At 36.8% G+C, this 17429-nt stretch overlaps 1 protein-coding gene across 8 annotated transcripts in view; it reads left to right on the forward strand.

Moving 5' to 3' along the window:
* Nucleotides 1-3853: 3853 nt before the first annotated feature.
* Nucleotides 3854-17429, forward strand: part of RICTOR (RPTOR independent companion of MTOR complex 2) — a 137873-nt gene continuing 124297 nt past the window's right edge. For 3 of the 8 annotated variants that reach the window (XM_059878737.1, XM_010816809.4, XM_024981297.2), the window contains exons 1-2: nucleotides 3856-3926; nucleotides 4098-4145. Coding sequence is in view for 4 of the 8 variants with exons in the window: in XM_010816809.4 (XP_010815111.1) it covers nucleotides 3878-3926; nucleotides 4098-4145 (97 nt within the window). In the remaining 4 variants the exon portion in view is untranslated. Of the gene's footprint in view, nucleotides 3927-4097; nucleotides 4146-11561; nucleotides 11604-11627; nucleotides 11694-17429 lie in introns of those variants that run through there. The other 5 variants (XM_059878738.1, XM_059878740.1, NM_001144096.3 and 2 more) reach the window with 4 other exon arrangements.

Below are 17429 nucleotides of genomic sequence, written 5' to 3' on the forward strand. Positions count from 1 at the left end.
GATTTTTAAAATAATGAAGTATATTCAGCTCCTTTGCTTTTACTTGTGCCATTAGTAAAGTAACATAAAAAATTACTTTGAGCCATTTTAATTTCATCTTTATATTTTAGTTAATAAAAAAGCTAATCTTTTTAAATAATGAGATACATAAACAATTTTGATAGGTCCACCACTTAACAAATTTTTACAATCAAATGTTTATAATTGTGGTTAAGACAGCCAACAAAATGTCTCTAAAACAGTTTTCCTTTAAAAAGTTTTTCATAAGTAATAATTTGTTTTAGAACAATTAAAATGAGAAAAAGAAAAATAAAATCACTCAAAATTCTACCAACCAGAGATAATCACTGTTGAAATTTTGGCACATACCCTTCCAGATTTTATGAATTTATTCATCTTCTTTCACAGATATACTCTTAATTTCATTTAAAGCTGTTTTCATTGAGGGCCTTTATACTCCACAGAATTTTTTTAAAAATGAGATTTACATTAAGTTTTGGAACAGAGATTGAAATTGAAAGGAATAATACTAAGAAGCAACTTTGTGCTGTGACAAGGCTGAATCTTCATAATTAATCCTGTCAACTAAAAAGATGCACAATGTATTATTTGGGGCAAAATGAGGACTGCAGCCTGGGAGACAGCATCTCAGATAGCTCTGAGGAACTGTCCCAAAGAGGTAGTGAGGGAAGGCCAATTTGTAGTTGTCAATCCTGTGTAGGATTATAAGATCTATTTTAGACCACCGTCTGTCATTTTAATGGCCTTTATCTAGATGTTAAATTGTGGTTTAACTAAGGGATGAAATTACCAAAAAATAGACTGATCAAACGTTGTGGTTTTTGACTTACTTTATCTTCATATGGCCTATGTAATAAGGCAGATAGATAAAGGGAACTAAGATTTTGGCAAGGCTTCATTTCTGTTCAGTGTTACCACTGTATCTGAAACTGATACAATTTGGTATATAATTAGAACTATTAACTGTAATTGGATAGAAATAGAACCCAGAGAATGACTATCAGTGAAGTCATTGTATCTTTGGAATCAAGAAGTTATCTTTCAGAGGTGCGGTCCTGGACCTAATCCCATGTAGCATTTTTTATCAATGACTAATACTACAAGAAAAAACAGTCATTCACACAGTAAATGAAACTTAGTTGGGAAATGAAAACTAAGAAGAGGAAGTCACATTCTCAATGACCAGATTAGAATCAAAATGACCTGGAAAATTGGAGAAGTAGTAAGAAGTAAACAAAATGAGTAAGACAGAGGGATGGGCTAAAATAAACAAGGAAGAAAAACAAGTTTCAAAATGGCTAACTATTGGCAAGTTTAGAAAATAACTTAGAGATTTTAAAACAACCTAAGATTAATAATGTAGCATTACAGTTTAAATTAAGAGCAAACATAACAATGTATTTCCTACTAAAATTTACTGAAACTCCTGCTTCCTAGATGAATGTCATTTGTAAACACTAAGAATGTGTGTTTACCAGAAATGCCATTCACCTTAAGAACAAACATGGAGAACACAGCCAGTCAAATGACTGAGATAGTAACACAGGAAAAAATTAGTTTCATTGTAAGATGTAAGTCTTGGAGAAAGATGATTTTTTTTCTCCTGAAAGAGATGGAGTAATTGAATAATGATCTTTAAATAGGAACATATATGGATAGTTATAAAGATAAAAGACTGTTAGATTCAGGTTCTCAAGTATCTTAAATCACTTAAAACTGTATCAGTTGTACTCAGTTTTCGTGGAAGACTGAAAAAGAAAACCAAGTTAAGTTGTACTGGGAAAGAGTTAATTCAGAATAGATGAGAATTTCTTTAATTGGTTTAAAGGGTGGTTGAAAATTGGAACAATACTAAGAAGGTGGTGGAATTTCATTGCTAGATTTCTGCTTTTCTAAAATGGTGAAATGTGCTACATAAAGAGATGAAATACAAAATTTTAATGTCCTAACTAGACTTCAAGTTTTGCCTTAAGCTGTAACTAGAATATTAATATCAGAGTATATTTTTAAAAAGTAGGCTAATTGTATCACATCCTTGAATCTAAGAAGAGTATCAGCAGCAATCTGATTGCAGATCTCCTAAGAAAAGGACCTGGAATATACAGAAAATAGTATCTTAAGGAATAAGTATTCCTCTTTTGTTTTCTTGATGATGCTACTCTATGCTGCTTTTATTTTTCTCGTTAAAATTTTTACTTATCTTACAATCGATATGTACTGATTATAGGACATTTTAAAAGTACAGACAAGCAAACAAGAAGATAAACCCTATGTCTAATACCACCACTTAAAAGGGAAAAAAGTTAACATTTTGATGTATATATCAGACTTTTCTCTCCATACATAGATATGTAAAATATTTTGTATACTTTTATGTATTTTAAGTGTTTATAAAAAAGAGAACTAATCTCTTGCTAGATTTAATATCATGAACATTATTTCCTACGAATACACTAGACCTGATTCGTCATTTTCAAAGGCTGCAATAATTTGCATAATCCCTTTATTTTTTCCCATTGTTCCCTATTATTAACGACTGCAATTGGTATGTACAAATAGCTTTTTTTTAACAGCAAAAAGAGCGTTGAAACAAGGAATCCAGGGCATTTATTCAGATAATTCATTATTTATTGAACACTTATTTATTATGGACAACGCATTAACCGGTAGCTGGGAAAAGACAGCAAGATCTCTACTGTTAATCAACCTCCAGTCTTATAGAACAGAAAGGAAAGCGTTGAGGAATAGGAAGAGACGAAACGCTCACCCCTCTCTTTAAAGTTAATCTAGTTTTTAATCAGCTGTGCCCCAATACCAAATAAAAAGTTAATAAAAAACAAAGTTAATCTAGTGTAAAACAAAGTTGCTGGGTCTGTGGCCAGATACATATATAGTGATTAAAGTCTCTACACGTAGTAAGTGTTAGGTTCATCTATAAAAAATATTGGTCCACAACATCTGCACTAGCCACTGTTTCAGGAGTTACACAGAGGGAAAACCCAGACAGAGGCTTCAGCCACTACTCTTGCTTCCAGGAAGAGAGGAAACCCTCTCTCCGGGCCTGCAGGCGCCCGCGCCTGCGCGGGAACAATCCCACCCACCGTCAGGGACCACCACCCTGCACCCCTGACTTCTTCATCCCGTTCTCGGGTTCCGCTCCAAGCGGTCAAAAACAAAACTTCCACCCGACCACTTCCACTTAAAGAAGCCAGCCTGGCTGAGTGTGGCTTTGAAGATCAAATGCAAGGCTGCTTAGCACGGTGGTTTGAGCGAGGTCGGAGAACAAACTTTGTTATATGTTAACTTGGTTGGGGCAAAGAGATTCTAGGCAGAATGTAGTTACATTAAAACGGTGAAGTTTTTTTTTTTTTTGGTATTGTTGTTTTAATAAAATCGTCTTGAACTGATAAATAAGGAAGAAGGGCTGTCTATTTCAGGACTTGAAAACGGTCATCCTGGATGGTTTCAGCAGGTGGCCAGTCCGGCGCATCACGGCCTCCTCCCACCTAGCGTCGGTTTAGATTACGGTTTCCGCGGCGGCTGGACGGGAAGCATCCTCCACGCTGCAAATTCGCATCAATGGGATTCCCCTCGTGGGAAATGCCCCCTCCTGGCGGACGTGCCCCAGAAGGCCGAGCACGTCGCGGCGCCTTCCACCCTCCGTCGAAAGCTCTATCGAGATCCCGAATCGGCATCCTATTCCCTCCGCGCCCGGGTGAGCCGGCACCACCCGCTGCCCGCCGCCAGCCGCCGCCGAGAGGCGGGAGAGATGCCGCGGGGGGCAGGCGCGGCGCGCGGGGAGGGGTTCTCGCGCGATTGGGCGAGGTTTCCGGTGTTGTGACTGAAACCCGTCAATATGGCGGCGATCGGCCGCGGCCGCTCGCTGAAGAACCTCCGAATACGAGGTAAGTCCGCTGCAGCCCTCACCCCTCGCCGCCCGGCAACCGCCACCCCTGGCACTTGCCTCCCCCGGGCCCTGGGCGGGTGGAGCGAGCCCGGGCGCTGGTCGGAGCCCGGGCTGCCACCGCTGGCCTGGGAGCGAATCCTAATTGGGGCTATGTGTCTGTTTCGCGCAGGGCGGAATGACAGCGGCGAGGAGAACGTCCCGCTGGATCTGACCCGAGGTAACGCAGGGCGCCGGCGAGGGCTTCCTACTGGGGAGGAGCCGGGGTTGGGGGCCGCGGTCAGGGACCGGCCCCGCACGGGACCTGCGGGGGTACGAGAGACAGAGCCCGAGCCCCGCCTGCCGGCCCGCGGGAGCAAGTCGGGGGCTGTCTTCCCGGACCCATCCCCCTTCCCGGTGCCCGCTTTCCTCTCCCTAAGCCCTTTTCCGGGCCTCTGGGTGCTGCGGTGCCCAGGAGCACCAGGCGGGACTCGGCGGAGTCGCCGACCCTCTGGGTTTTCTAGACCCCGGGGGGAGCGTAGTCGTCCTATCCCGGAGCTTTAGCAGCCGAATCCCAGGGGCGGCCAGAGGGAGGTGGAGGCTGTTATTTAGGTTGCTAGAGGATGTCTGAGGGAAGAGAGACCACATCCTGCCCTCCCCGTCCCCCAGCGCCAAAGCCGGACCTGCTCGGTCCTTGCCGACTGCGTGATGCTTTTCTCCTTGCCCACCGCCCTGGGGGACCCGCAGCATTGATAAGTCAGTAGCGAGACCCAGAGCTCGTGATTTCTGCGAAGCGTGTGTGTTTCCCTCTTGTTTCCCTTTCCCGGGCCGCTGAGACTGTAGTTGGCAAAGACCGCCCCCTCACCCTCGCTGCAGGTTCATTGTTTACCTTCTGCAGTGGCGACGGGTTTGTTTACACCTTCGGAACTGGGTAAACCCGGGTTATATTTTTAAGGACCTAATCCGGCTACTGGCCAGTGTATTTTCATCAGTCACCATAACTGGAGTTTATTCAGTATTCTCGCCGAGGATTTGGTAGTTATATACAGGGTTTTTCTTTTCTCTTCCACGGTAAACAAGATTGAGTCTATTGATTACGATGAAGTCGTTTCACACCCACTGTAACTTAGCGTGTAACCTGGTTCAGCTGTATAGAACCAGTTTCCTTTTTGAGATCTGAAAAACACTTTAGGAAGTTTAAAAAAAAGTCCTTTTAAACATTCTATATGAAAATTTTAAACTACGTTCTACTTGACATAATGACTTATTTACAGTATTTGTTAGATGCGGGCTCATTGTTGAGGATCATCTCTGTATCTAAAGCATAGCGCATTCCCTTATTTTGTATATCATAATGTAAGATTACTGTTTTGTGGACTGAAAGGCTAGTTTTTAATTTAACTACAATAAATTTTTTTAACAATATTTTATTCCGAAAGTTCAGGGACTTAGTTTCGGGTGAACAAGGTACTTTTGTGGAGTTTCTACAATAAAATAGGGCTTAAGTTAGAATAGAAATGACAACTAATTAGATTACTAATGCACTAAATTAGAACTTTTTCAGCAGATAGGGTTTGAATATTAATGTAGAGAGATATAAAACTTTTGACTTTTGTGTAACAGTTTGGAAATTTGACTATAACACGCATATGAAAAGTCTGTATAAAATACATGAGCAAAAAGATTTTCTAGTAAGTTTCCTGACAAAATAAGATTCCCACAGGGCTCAATTTAGCATTTGAGTTTTGTAAAAGATGTAGTTTTAGTGATTAACCTATATATGTGCATATATGTTTTAGATGAAGGTGCGAAGATCATTTATTCGATAGATATTGGGTTTAATTTGTGCATTAAAAATATGTTTGAATGTGGTACTGGAAAATGAATTATACTTGTGCTTTAAATTGACTTTGCTGATCTCCTATATGTAGTGGTTTGTCTGGTGTCAAAATTTGGGGTAGTAAAAGAGCTTATGTACAAATTTGAGTTGATACCTTTCATTTACTCCAGTTTTACTCAAGTACACAGATAGCTGTATATTTATTATTTAGAATGCTGTATTCCCTGAGTGTTTAGTAACCATCTGTGTCTATAGGTATTTCTAGGATAATATCAATACAAAAAGTGCGGAAAACGCTTGCCCTGACAAGATGTATTTCAGTTTAGAGTGAAGTACGCACAACTAGTGAAACTGATTGCAAAAGCAACATGCAACGAAGAGTGAGAGGACATGTGAGAACTGTTCTCAAATCTTAAGGAAGTTTTGAATAAGAAAAATAATCTGAGTTAGATTCACTGTATAGGGACTCTATTGTTTGAGAAATTGCTATTCTCACAAACATTCATTGTTAGAAGAAGGCTTGTGGCTCTAACATGAAGAAAGTTCATGAGAAATTAAGCTTCCGTAATCATTTGAGAACTGTGGGGCAGTCTGGGTTGCAGCTGAAGGGCAGCTGTTTGTGGATTGGATTACGGCATGTTTTAGATAAAGTTTGAGTAACTGAAAAAATTTCTTAAATGCTATAAGGCAGGGTTTGCTCTCATTCTCATTATTTCTATGTAACCTTTGAGAAAGTCATTGTGTAGCTGTCTAACAAAGTTCATTATAAAATAGAGGCCATGGTCATTGTAATTCTTAGAGGAGCCATCAGTGTGTAGTATAAAGTCAAATGGTTCTGAGTTGTAATCTCAGCTGGGTGACTGGGGGCGGTTTATTTAACCTTCATTAACTCTTGGTTTCTTCAGCTCAAAAAAAAAAATTAACTTCAGGTTATTCTTGAAGGTTGTTAAGAATATGAGAAGTAAATGAACTAGGCCATATAGTATTCAGAATGGGACCTAGGACTTTGTGAGTGATGTTAACTAAATGTTAGTTGCTTTCCTAAACAATGAAATCAAACTTCTTGCTTCTTGGTATCACATTTAAAGTATTTCAGATGATTGTTTTTAATATTATGAACTTGTTAACCAGAAATCACTGTATTGAAGCTTTCATTTATTTTTGAGACATACAGTTAATTGGGTATAATCTCTCTGAACTGGAATTCTTTTTTATTGTTTTTCAATTTGTTAAGAAAAGCTTCAAAATATATAAATCATGTGAATACATGAATATAGTGTATCTGCATCACATAGTTTGTTTCTAGGCCCCCACCCCTACTGCTACCATTTTTTTCTTCTTTTCTTGAGAGATAATTAACATACAGCACTTCATAAGTTCTTGAATATAACGACTGTAAAAAAAAAAAAAAAAACTGTGACATTACCGGTATTAGGTCTAAGTAAAGAACAATCTATTATATGTACTTAAGATAAAATGTGGTATTTTATTTAAAAATATTAAATATTCTACTTTATGGTTTTTCTCCCTGATTCCAGAAAATTTCTTGGTAATGAGACTTGTCAATTCTTGCAAGCTTCTTGAAGCCCAGGAGAGGTTTAAAGTTCTTTAGTTTTTGTTTTGATGTTACTGCTATGGTTTGTATGAAAGTGCTTCAGTTAAAAATTGTTTATGGGTTAATTTTGAGTTTAGAAACTTCATTCTAGGAGATCCTATAGTTGATTTATTGGTAATTGTTGCTTTAAGTTTTGTTCAGGCAATTACTTAATTGTGAAAGTCCCTGATAACTGCTATTGGTATCATTAAATACTCTCTCTGTTTTGCATGCCAAAATTTATTTTGAAACTGAAATGCTCCCTTAACCACTTCCACCGCAAGGATAGTCTTTTTTTTTTTTTTAAATCAGTCCACTAAGGCATCTCTTCCTGGTACTAAATAACTTGAAGAGAGAGTATTCTTCCTGGAATAAGAAACCCTTCTTAGTATAATTTAATTATTGTGTTCAAGGTGAATTCCTAGGACATGGAAACATGTATATTCAAATATAACTATTAAAATATAATTTATTAAGTATTGAGTCTTACATATTTTTGACCATTCAATCCTTTTATTTTTCCATTAGTAGGAATGAAAAGGTTGAGTGTCTTAGCTGCTCTTTAATACTTAGAAAAGCAGGAAGGTTATCTGAATGATGCAGATTTGAACACTTTGTGTTTTGTGATTTTTTTTCTTGATAGGATTAAACTCATGTTTAATCACTTACTTCAGTTAGACGAAACAAACATTTGACTGCTTTTTATATAATAAATGCTGAATTAAGTGCTGGAGGACTAAAGATGAGGAAGATATTACTCCCTTTTTTGGAGTTTACTGGAACAGACATAAGTGATTGCGATATAGAACAATAAACTAATCAAACTATACAAGGAACGGAAGTAGCCTAGAGGAGAGAATGATTAACTCTTTGAGGAGAGGCTCAGAGGCAGCTTCACAGAGGGATTGACTTCTCATAAAATAGTAGTGGACACGGTGGAAGGAAATGTGGGCTCTCACATTGAGAGAATATGCCACACCTTGGGAAGAGACAGCAGGAAGAGGAGCTGCTCTGTAGGCCACTGATAGAGTCTGAGATGATGGGGCACTAGACCAGGGTATTAGAGGCAAATTAAGTTGAATATATGTTAAAATGGATGAACCCACTAATTTTTTTCTCCAGATTCTAAACTGACTTCAGAATCCTCCTACCCTGCATGGAGGAGGATTTTATTTCTTTTATTTCTTTATTAAGAAGATAGAAGCTGTCTAATGTGAATCTACTTGTCTTCTCCCCTTTAAATTTCACCTATGCTCACCTTCTGTTTTTTTGAATCAGAGGATAAAGCATCTCTCTTCGTTTCCAAGGCTAAACTGGATAAGAATTTTATGCTCCTAATTGTTTCCCCTAAGATTCTTTGTAGAAGATTTCTTGCTTCTTTACTTCCTGTTAGATTAATTTTCTCATATTCAGCAAACATTTGTTGTATTCTTCCTATGGATCACTTTGCTAGGCATGGGATGATGGTGAGACATATGGAACAATAAAGACAAAGATTTTTGAAACAGTCATTTTTTCATAGGCTTTACACACAGAATAGTTTATCCTTACTCTAGTTTTCTTTCTTAACTCCTTCAGTCTTGTAAGCACAGCTCTCCCCCTGTACTTAAAATAGTTTTCTTAAAGGATGCTAGTAACCTCATGCAAAATTCATTGGCATTTTTAAGTTCCCCATTCTATTATTAGTACTACCACTGTATTAATATTGTTCCAGACAGTAAAACGTATTATTTTACTTAATCTTCAACAACTCTTTCTGTGCGTGCGTGCTCAGTCATGTCCTACTCTTTGCCACCCTGTGGACTGTAGCCTGCCAGTCTCCTCTGTCCATGGGATTTTCCAGGCAAGGATTTGGAGTGGAAATTCCTTCTCGAATTTCCTTCTCCAAGGGATCTTCCCGATGTAGGATTGGAACCCTGTCTCTTGTGTTTCCTGCATTGCCAGGTAGAGTCTTTACTACTGTGCCACCTGGGAAGCCCCGACGACTGTTTGAGGTTCTCTTATCCCTGTTTCACAGTTGAAGATACAGGTTTTTAAAATTCTAATGACTGAAACTCAGAAAGGTAAGTTATTCAGCCTTACCTGAATAACTAGTGAGTGACTAACTGCAGATTATGCACTTCTAGCTACTACACTGTGGCTAGTCTTAAAACTCTGGTTCTTTCCTTAACTCTCGTGCCACTCTTTCTCTGTTTACTGGCTGGTCTTCCAGCTCCTTAAGCAAGTGTACCCTAAGGTTCTGTTCTTGACTTTTCTTGTCCTCTCTCTCATTGATGCTACCTTCTGTAGCCTTTTCACTCATGGCTTCAAAAAATCCATGAATTCAGATGGTTACAATAATTACATTTTTATTCACACTTTTTCTTCTAAACTTGCAAAATGTATTAGTGTGTATGTATGGTAGGTAATTGTCAGAGATTGTGGTGTATAAAATTTTGTACCCTAAAACTTACCCACTTTCACTTTCTTGGTACCACCACCATCCTTTGGTATTCAAGCTAGAGACCTGTTGCTTGTCCACTTTGTTCATTTGACATGTTCCCCAATTTGCCTCTGAAATACCTACTGAATCCAGCTTCTCCTATTTTCATTGTTGTTGGTCTACTGCACATTATATCATTTGGATGACCTCATTATCTGGTTAGGTTGACAGTAAAATATTCTTTTCTCTCACTTTTTTCATTTTTTCTGCTATGTGATTGCCAGGATAATTTTCCTGAAATCTAGATCTTATCTTTTCATTTCTCTTATTTAAAATAACAACAATAATACATGTGCACTTAATAGTTTCATTTTTGCACACAGTATAAAGTCCAGATTTCCTAGCTTGGCATTGAAGGCCTTTTGTGATTCCAGAATTATTTTCTTCTATACTATCTTAACCATACCATTCTCAGTCTGTCTGTCTCTCCACATAGTTCGCTTGGGTAAAGCACTCCCTTCTTTTCACACAGTGCTTCTCAAAGTGGGGGTTGTGGAGAATTTGCTAGTCTAAGCACCTACATTCCACATTCATATTGTTTCTCCTTGGAGATCGTGTTGTGCCTTTGAGATTTTCTGCTTTAGTCAGAGGTGGCTGTTTGTTATTCCTTGCACATGGCATGCAGTTTCTGTTTACTTTGCATAGGTCGTTTCCTGTGCTTAGAATTCATTTTCAGCACTCTTTAGAGAAATCCTAATTCTTTAAGGTCTAGGTCATATGCCACTTCTGGGAAAATCCTTCCTTATCATCCCAGTGGGAATTCATTCCTTCCTCCTCTACTTTTCCACATCTTTGTTTATTCCTTTCTAAATATCACTTACTATTGCCTTATTTAAGTTCTTTGCTCAGTTCTTTTTTCACTGGATCTTAAGCTGCTTTCTCAGCATATATCATAGAATAATAATAACTGAAACGTATTGTAAGGAAGAATGGAGAGAGATGAGAAAAGGGGCACAATATTGAGGGTAAAAGTAAAAGAGTATTTAAATTTGCAGACTTGACAATGAAAGCATTGGTGCCAAGAAATGGAGAAATTGTTTTGGAAGTGATGATAATGAGTTCAGCTTTGCACTTTGAGTTTGTCAGAGATGTGTAAGAGGTAGCAGCAATTTCTGGCATGGATGTTTTTGTAATTGTTTTTAACTTGTGATCTGATTGTTCTCTGCTTTAGGGCCTTGAGAGAGGGAAGAATGTAAATAGAGAAAAAGCTAACGATTTGGATGTTAGCGTGTATGCTGATTAGAGTGTATGTCACAGCACAGGGATCGATAAAAGGAAAGAGGCCAACAAGAGAAGAAAGCTTAAAAATGAGCAAGATTGTGGTCTTTGAAGCCAAGGGGAGAGCTTTGGCTTGAAGGCACTGTCAGCTCTAGCATTGAAATTGAGTTCTGGAGGACTCAGTTCTCTCCCTTAATCTGAGGTTGATCTTGGCACGCTTATTTAACCTTTTTAGGCTTCAGTTTTCTGATCTCCAAAATGCATACTACTTTACACGCATAGCCCTGTCACCTTCAGTCTTTGTGATTCTCAGATATCAGGGTGTTTCTGGGATATCGAAAGGTTAAAGAGAAAGTCTTGTTAAATCACTGGTTAAATTACTGTGAGAAGGATTCCCATAAACAGCAATGAGTATATGTAGGAGTATGGTATTTCATAGTACTTTAAATGTAAATTATAGTCAACTCTCAATTTCCTTTTAAGTGATCATCTGCAGTGACTTGCTGCCTCCTCCCCCTCCCAGGTCTCAGGCTACTGAAAATAGGGCTGTGAAAAGCACAGTGGGGTGAGTGAATGGTTTGCATGCCTGTGTATCTGTACTCCTATCACCAAGCTGAATGCAGTCCACTCTCAGTTATCTACACTTCATAAAAAGGTAAATAATAGTGGAAGAATTCTAAATATATAAATAACTTTATATATGGTTGGGGACGATTTTGTGTTCTTTCATCCCCTACTGTAGATTGGTGTATCTTTCATTTGAATTGTTAGCATCAATTTTTATTTCTTAGGCAAATACTCTTAGAATAGTGGATGTAAACAGGCTAAAATATTTATTAGGTAATCCACATATGAATAATTGAGAGTTGACTGTTAATGCTTTTTGGATCATCCATTGTTTTGTATTTGTGGTTTTTTTTGTTTTTTTGTTACTCTGACCGGGTTAAAGCTGAATAGCTACTTCAAAGTTACATTGATAGGATAAGTGTACTTAGAAGATTATACAGATGCAAACTAAATTGAAAATAATTACGTAAAACTAGCTAAATATAACATTCGTGCGTTCAGAATCATAAGATTGAAAGAGAACATAAGCCTAAGTACATTCTTAATATTCCTCTTATGGAGTTGTCCAGCCAGACCTATTGCATAAACTGAGTGATGTGACTGGTAATAACAAAATTTATATAAAATATAATAAAATTGGGGATGTACCAAGGCTTCAAACATACCTGTTCGAGGAGTCAGTTGAGGTTAGTAATCAATATACAAGAGTTTTTAACCTTAATTACCTGAATTTTAAAGAATCTGGCCCCTTCAATTACTTTGCCATTTTGTTTATCCTAAAATGTTGAAGAATTTGGATTTGTAATGGTTTGTTAAGTCAGCATATTTTTGTAGTAAATGTTAATGTGAATCAGAAAGGCATAATTCTTGGCTTTACAGAGTTTATATTATGCTTGGGATATACCTCTATCAGGACATAGTATTTGAAGCACCTGCCAGTTATCTTTATAAAGGAATCCAAAGCTAGAGGAATTCAGGAAAAAAATGGGAGATAGATAAGGAATGACCTAGAGGGGAATCCTCATCAGATTGTTGACACCTGTAATACCTTTGCATAAAAGGGCAATGTTTAAATAATTGTACTTACTTTTCTGAACTGACATATTCCTGGTATATTGTTGAGAAAAAATTGGTGATGAGCTTTGTATATAAATATACTGAAGGCTGATTATATTTCAGACCAGCGCTTTTCAAACCTTTGAAGGTAGTGCTTGACTAGACTGAGAGCTTTTAGGCATGTTGTAAAGTAATTGTGTGCTTCTGATTATGAGTGTATAGATGTTTGGCTGCATTCCCAACCTAAGCATAAATAATTTCCTTCCATTGTTTTGTAGTATATCTCCCCTTCATTAATATTGCATGCTCAAAGGGCTCTGTAAATTTGTATCAAACTTATTTCTAGATACGTGCAGTTTGGAAGTAGATACCAGAAGTGTTTTTATTATTTTCCACATTAAAATGACTTTGACTTTAAACATATTTTCTGACTTTAAGCATGTAACCTGATGGTGAGAGAGAATATTTGAAATTAAGATTATCCTGAAAAACATGGACTGTTTCGTTGCCAAATCCAGACATCCTACCCTCTGATTATTTGGGTAAAGGATGAACAGTGTTTGGGGAGGTTAACACTATTAAAAAGAGCAAAACAAGAGTTGAATTGCCACTTGCAGGGATTGCAAGTAATCTTGTTCAGAACCCAGTGTAATTTCATGTGTTTCTTACAATGAATAAATAGTGAAGAGACAGAAGCTGTAAACAAAGAAGATTGCCAAGTAATGTACTTTTAGTTAGAAGAAACAGCTTGCCAGATAAAAGTGTATTTAACTGTTTTTAGATGTGTATACATATATATTTTTTATCAATAGTTTAATATTTTGAGAAATCACATCTTAAAATAATATTGCTAGTTATTTCCATGCTTAATGTTCATCCCTCATATAGTAAAACTTTTAATTGCCCTGGTTTTTCTTTCACTCATAATTCTGTATAATATACTCCCTAACCTTCACCACAACCCCATCACCACTAACCCCCTCCCCCAAGGGGAGGGGGGGGAACTGAGGGGAATAGAGTTGCAGAAAGAGTGAGAAGACTCCAGTGGTTGGAGGTAGGTGAGCTGTGAACTCTTAAAGTCTAGCTATATGGCACTGTCTGGGGTGGCAAGTGGAATATTGTAGAATGTTTCATTTAACAATGTGTTGTAGATACGATTTTATTCATATCTGTCATAGAATGTTAGTATAGAGTCATGGTAGTGGGATATTTGAATGCAAATAGCTATTTTTACCTTGTTTATTTAGAGTGATTTGTGATTTTATTACTATAGGTTGTAATTTGTGTTATTTTTGAACGCTGTAACGTGGTATAAAGTGGACTGGGTTAATTCTTAAATTGTATAGGATTCTGTATTTCATGTAGGAATAATTCTTAACATAAAATTTTATAACTTTGTAATGAGCTAAATTTTAGATTGGCATAGTCTTAAAGTTTAAATCACTTTGTATTTTTAATAAAACCTTACAATAGCCCTTTTCTGTCACAGGAGAATTCAGTGTTGTGTGTTCATGTTTCCACATTGTTTTGAATATATAAGTGTATATTGTTTTACCTGGCAGAATGAACAAATTTTTAAAAATGCTGGTTTTCAAAAGGAAATAAAAAGCTTAAGAGATTTAGATAGACTGCGGCAGTTGCCTTTTGCTATATTATTGTTTCTTATAATAGTTGTTTTGTTAAGAAAGTTTAGATTTAATTTTTGAGTCCTAGGAAATTTCTTTTACTTACATCAGTAATTATTTCTACATTATAAAAGTGTGTCAGAAAAAAGTATAATTATTTTTTAAATAAGTATATTGCCACTAAATAGTCACCTGGGGTACTTGAATATGAGTGGATTTGGGGGAAGTATGTGTGTGTATAAATATTATGTCTTTTTAGCATATTTGGAGTTCCTTTAGAAATTTTTTTTTGTATTACTGTGATGTAAAATAGAAACCATGTAACTGGACTTGTTAACATTACATGGAAAATAAGGATACATAGGTTGTGATTATAGGAATTAAAGGGCTTTACTGTCAATAACATACGAACTGTAGTGAGTAAACTTTGATGATATATACTTTGAATTTTTATTGACATCTTTTGGAGTGCTTTCTTTTGCATCCTGGTTGTTTTCAAGACAGATACTTGCTTCATAGCATAGTTCAAGGTAGGTGAGATATGACTTGATAAAGTTATTATATATGTCTACAATTTGAATAGTAGGATTATATGTATAAAGATAGACAGTAAGGTAAAAAATAAATAAAATAGTAGGATACTAATATGGACAATGTGGTATGAATGTGGACAACATTTAATAACATGCTTTCCCTGGTAGCTCAGTGGTAAAGAATCGACTTGCTAACACAGGAGACATGGGTTCGATCCCTGGGTCAGGAAAATCCTCTGGAGAAGGAAATGGCAACCCACTCCAGTATTCTTGCCTGGGAAGTCCCATGGATAGAAGAGCCTGGCGGGCTGCAGTCCTTGGGTTTGCAAAAGAGTCGGAGAGGACTTACTGACTAAACAGTTGCTTGACACACAGACAGTCTGGAACTGTAAGCGCCTGAGCTTTGGAAACTTGCCTCTTGGAATTTTTTTACTTTGGACAAACTGCCTTTTCTGAGCATACTTTCTCATCTCTATTGGAGGAGTTAGTGAAATGTTTGTAAAATATTACAGTTGGCAGGTAGATATACATAGATATTAGGTGTTTTTAACATGGTCAATTAAAACAAAGGAGATGAGAAGAGGGAGAGTTTAAGTGTGAACTGTAAAAAAAAAATGAGACATTGTTTCAACTTTGAGTGGATGTGGTTAAATCAAGACAAATAGGGCATAAATAAAAGACAAAGTATTTTACTGAGAGTAGACTAAGAAAAAGAATTTTAATATTCATGTTGGGTTGGTAGAATGGGGGTACTGTAGAGTTTAAAACTGTGGAGTTGTTAAAACATCTTTTTTTGTTGTTAAAATATTTACTATAGGAAGAAAGCAGTAAATGTTATTTATAATTGAAGAAAATGTAGATCTGAGAGTTGTCATAAATTTACAGTTCTATGAAAGTTAACAAATTGAACCCAGGTTAAGAATCAGAATATTGCAATACCCTAGAAGTTCCTAGTCTGTCTCCATTTAGGCACTACTTCCCCCACCAAGGACAGCACTATTCTGACTTCTACTACCATAGATTAGTTTTGCCTGTTTTTGAAGTTTATGTGATTTTCTCCTACATTTTTTAAGTTTATGTGATTTTTGTTTATTTTTGAAGTTTATGTGTTTTTGAAGTTTATTGTGATTTTCTCCTACATATACCCTTTTGTATTTAACTTCATTTGCTCACTAGTATGTTGTATCGCTGTGTTGTATGTAAAGTCGAAGTTATTTTAATCCAAGTCTGCCTATGTGTGTCAGGTGTATCATGATATATATGGATTTTTTTAATTTGAAAGGGAAGTGAATTTATATGATTAAATAGAATTTGGAATAATTCCACTAATTCCAACTTTAAAAAAACTTTAAAAATCATTTTCTGAATATGTCTTTTTTCCCTCTTCAGTCTGACCTTTTAATAGGTTTTAGGCGTTGAATTTTTTTCTTCAATTTTTTTCAAAATGACTGTTTAAAGAAAAATTAATAGATCACCGTATGGAGTTCAAAGCTACCAGTTAGTAAGTTGGAAAAATTAGAATTCCAATCCAATGAAAGTTGTGTTGACCTAATTAAATTGGTAGAATGATTATGAAAATTGGCTTAGTATTTTTATGGAGAAAAAGGGTAGATGGTAAGCTTTTCTTGGACCTCACTGATAATATTTTCAGTGGAAGGCCTCATTAATAGTTACAAAGTGTCTTCATGTGATTGTTTCTCTATTTTCCCTTGTTTTTTCAATTTCTTTCATTGATTTCTATTTCTCTTATTCTGTTTCTCTTATTCCATTTCTAGTCTTCTCTTGACTCTACTGTAATAAGACATGCTATAGAAATGGACTAGTTTTTTTTTTTTCTATGTATATTTGATAGTGTTTTCTGTTCCTTGATTTAAGATAAATTTTAATTGTTTTTTATTTTGTTTTTTACTCAATCCTTTATTGAATTTTAGGTTTTTTTTCCTCTTGAGTTGGCAGTGCTTTGTGAGGAAGATTCTACTGCCCATCTCTTGGTGTGTATATCCTCAAGAAAGTAGAAGAGACTATTGCATGGGAAATTGATTAAATACTTGACAGCAATTTGGCAACATGTGCTTAGTATAAATGAGTGAAATAGAATAACATTTACTTATTTCAGTATGCAAAAACAAGAGTAAATGTGAAAGTGAAGCAATATTCAACTATACTGAAGGTGAAGAAGTTTTGATGAAGTGAGTTTTCTGAACGTTGGTAATTTTAAAGATATTAATATTCACTCCACTTAAAATATTCTTATGCATATACTCTTTGAAAGTATGGAAAACAGTGACTTAGTAATTCCCTGAATGCTATGCTAAGTCACTTCAGTCATGTCCCACTCTGTGTGACCCCATAGACGGCAGCCCAACAGGCTTCCCCGTCCCTGGGATTCTCCAGGCAAGAACACTGGAGTGGGTTGCCATTTCCTTCTCCAATGCATGAAAGTGAAAAGAGAAAGTGAAGTCACTCAGTCATGTCCGACTCTTAGCGACCCCAAGGACTGCAGCCTACCAGGCTCCTCTGTCCATGGGATTTTCCAGGCAAGAGTACTGGAGTGGGGTGCCATTGCCTTCTCCGAATTCCCTGAAGGTGGGAACATTTAATAACCTTGGA

The sequence above is a fragment of the Bos taurus genome, chromosome 20, assembly GCF_002263795.3.
Source record: "Bos taurus isolate L1 Dominette 01449 registration number 42190680 breed Hereford chromosome 20, ARS-UCD2.0, whole genome shotgun sequence".
Taxonomy (NCBI): Eukaryota; Metazoa; Chordata; class Mammalia; order Artiodactyla; family Bovidae; genus Bos; species Bos taurus.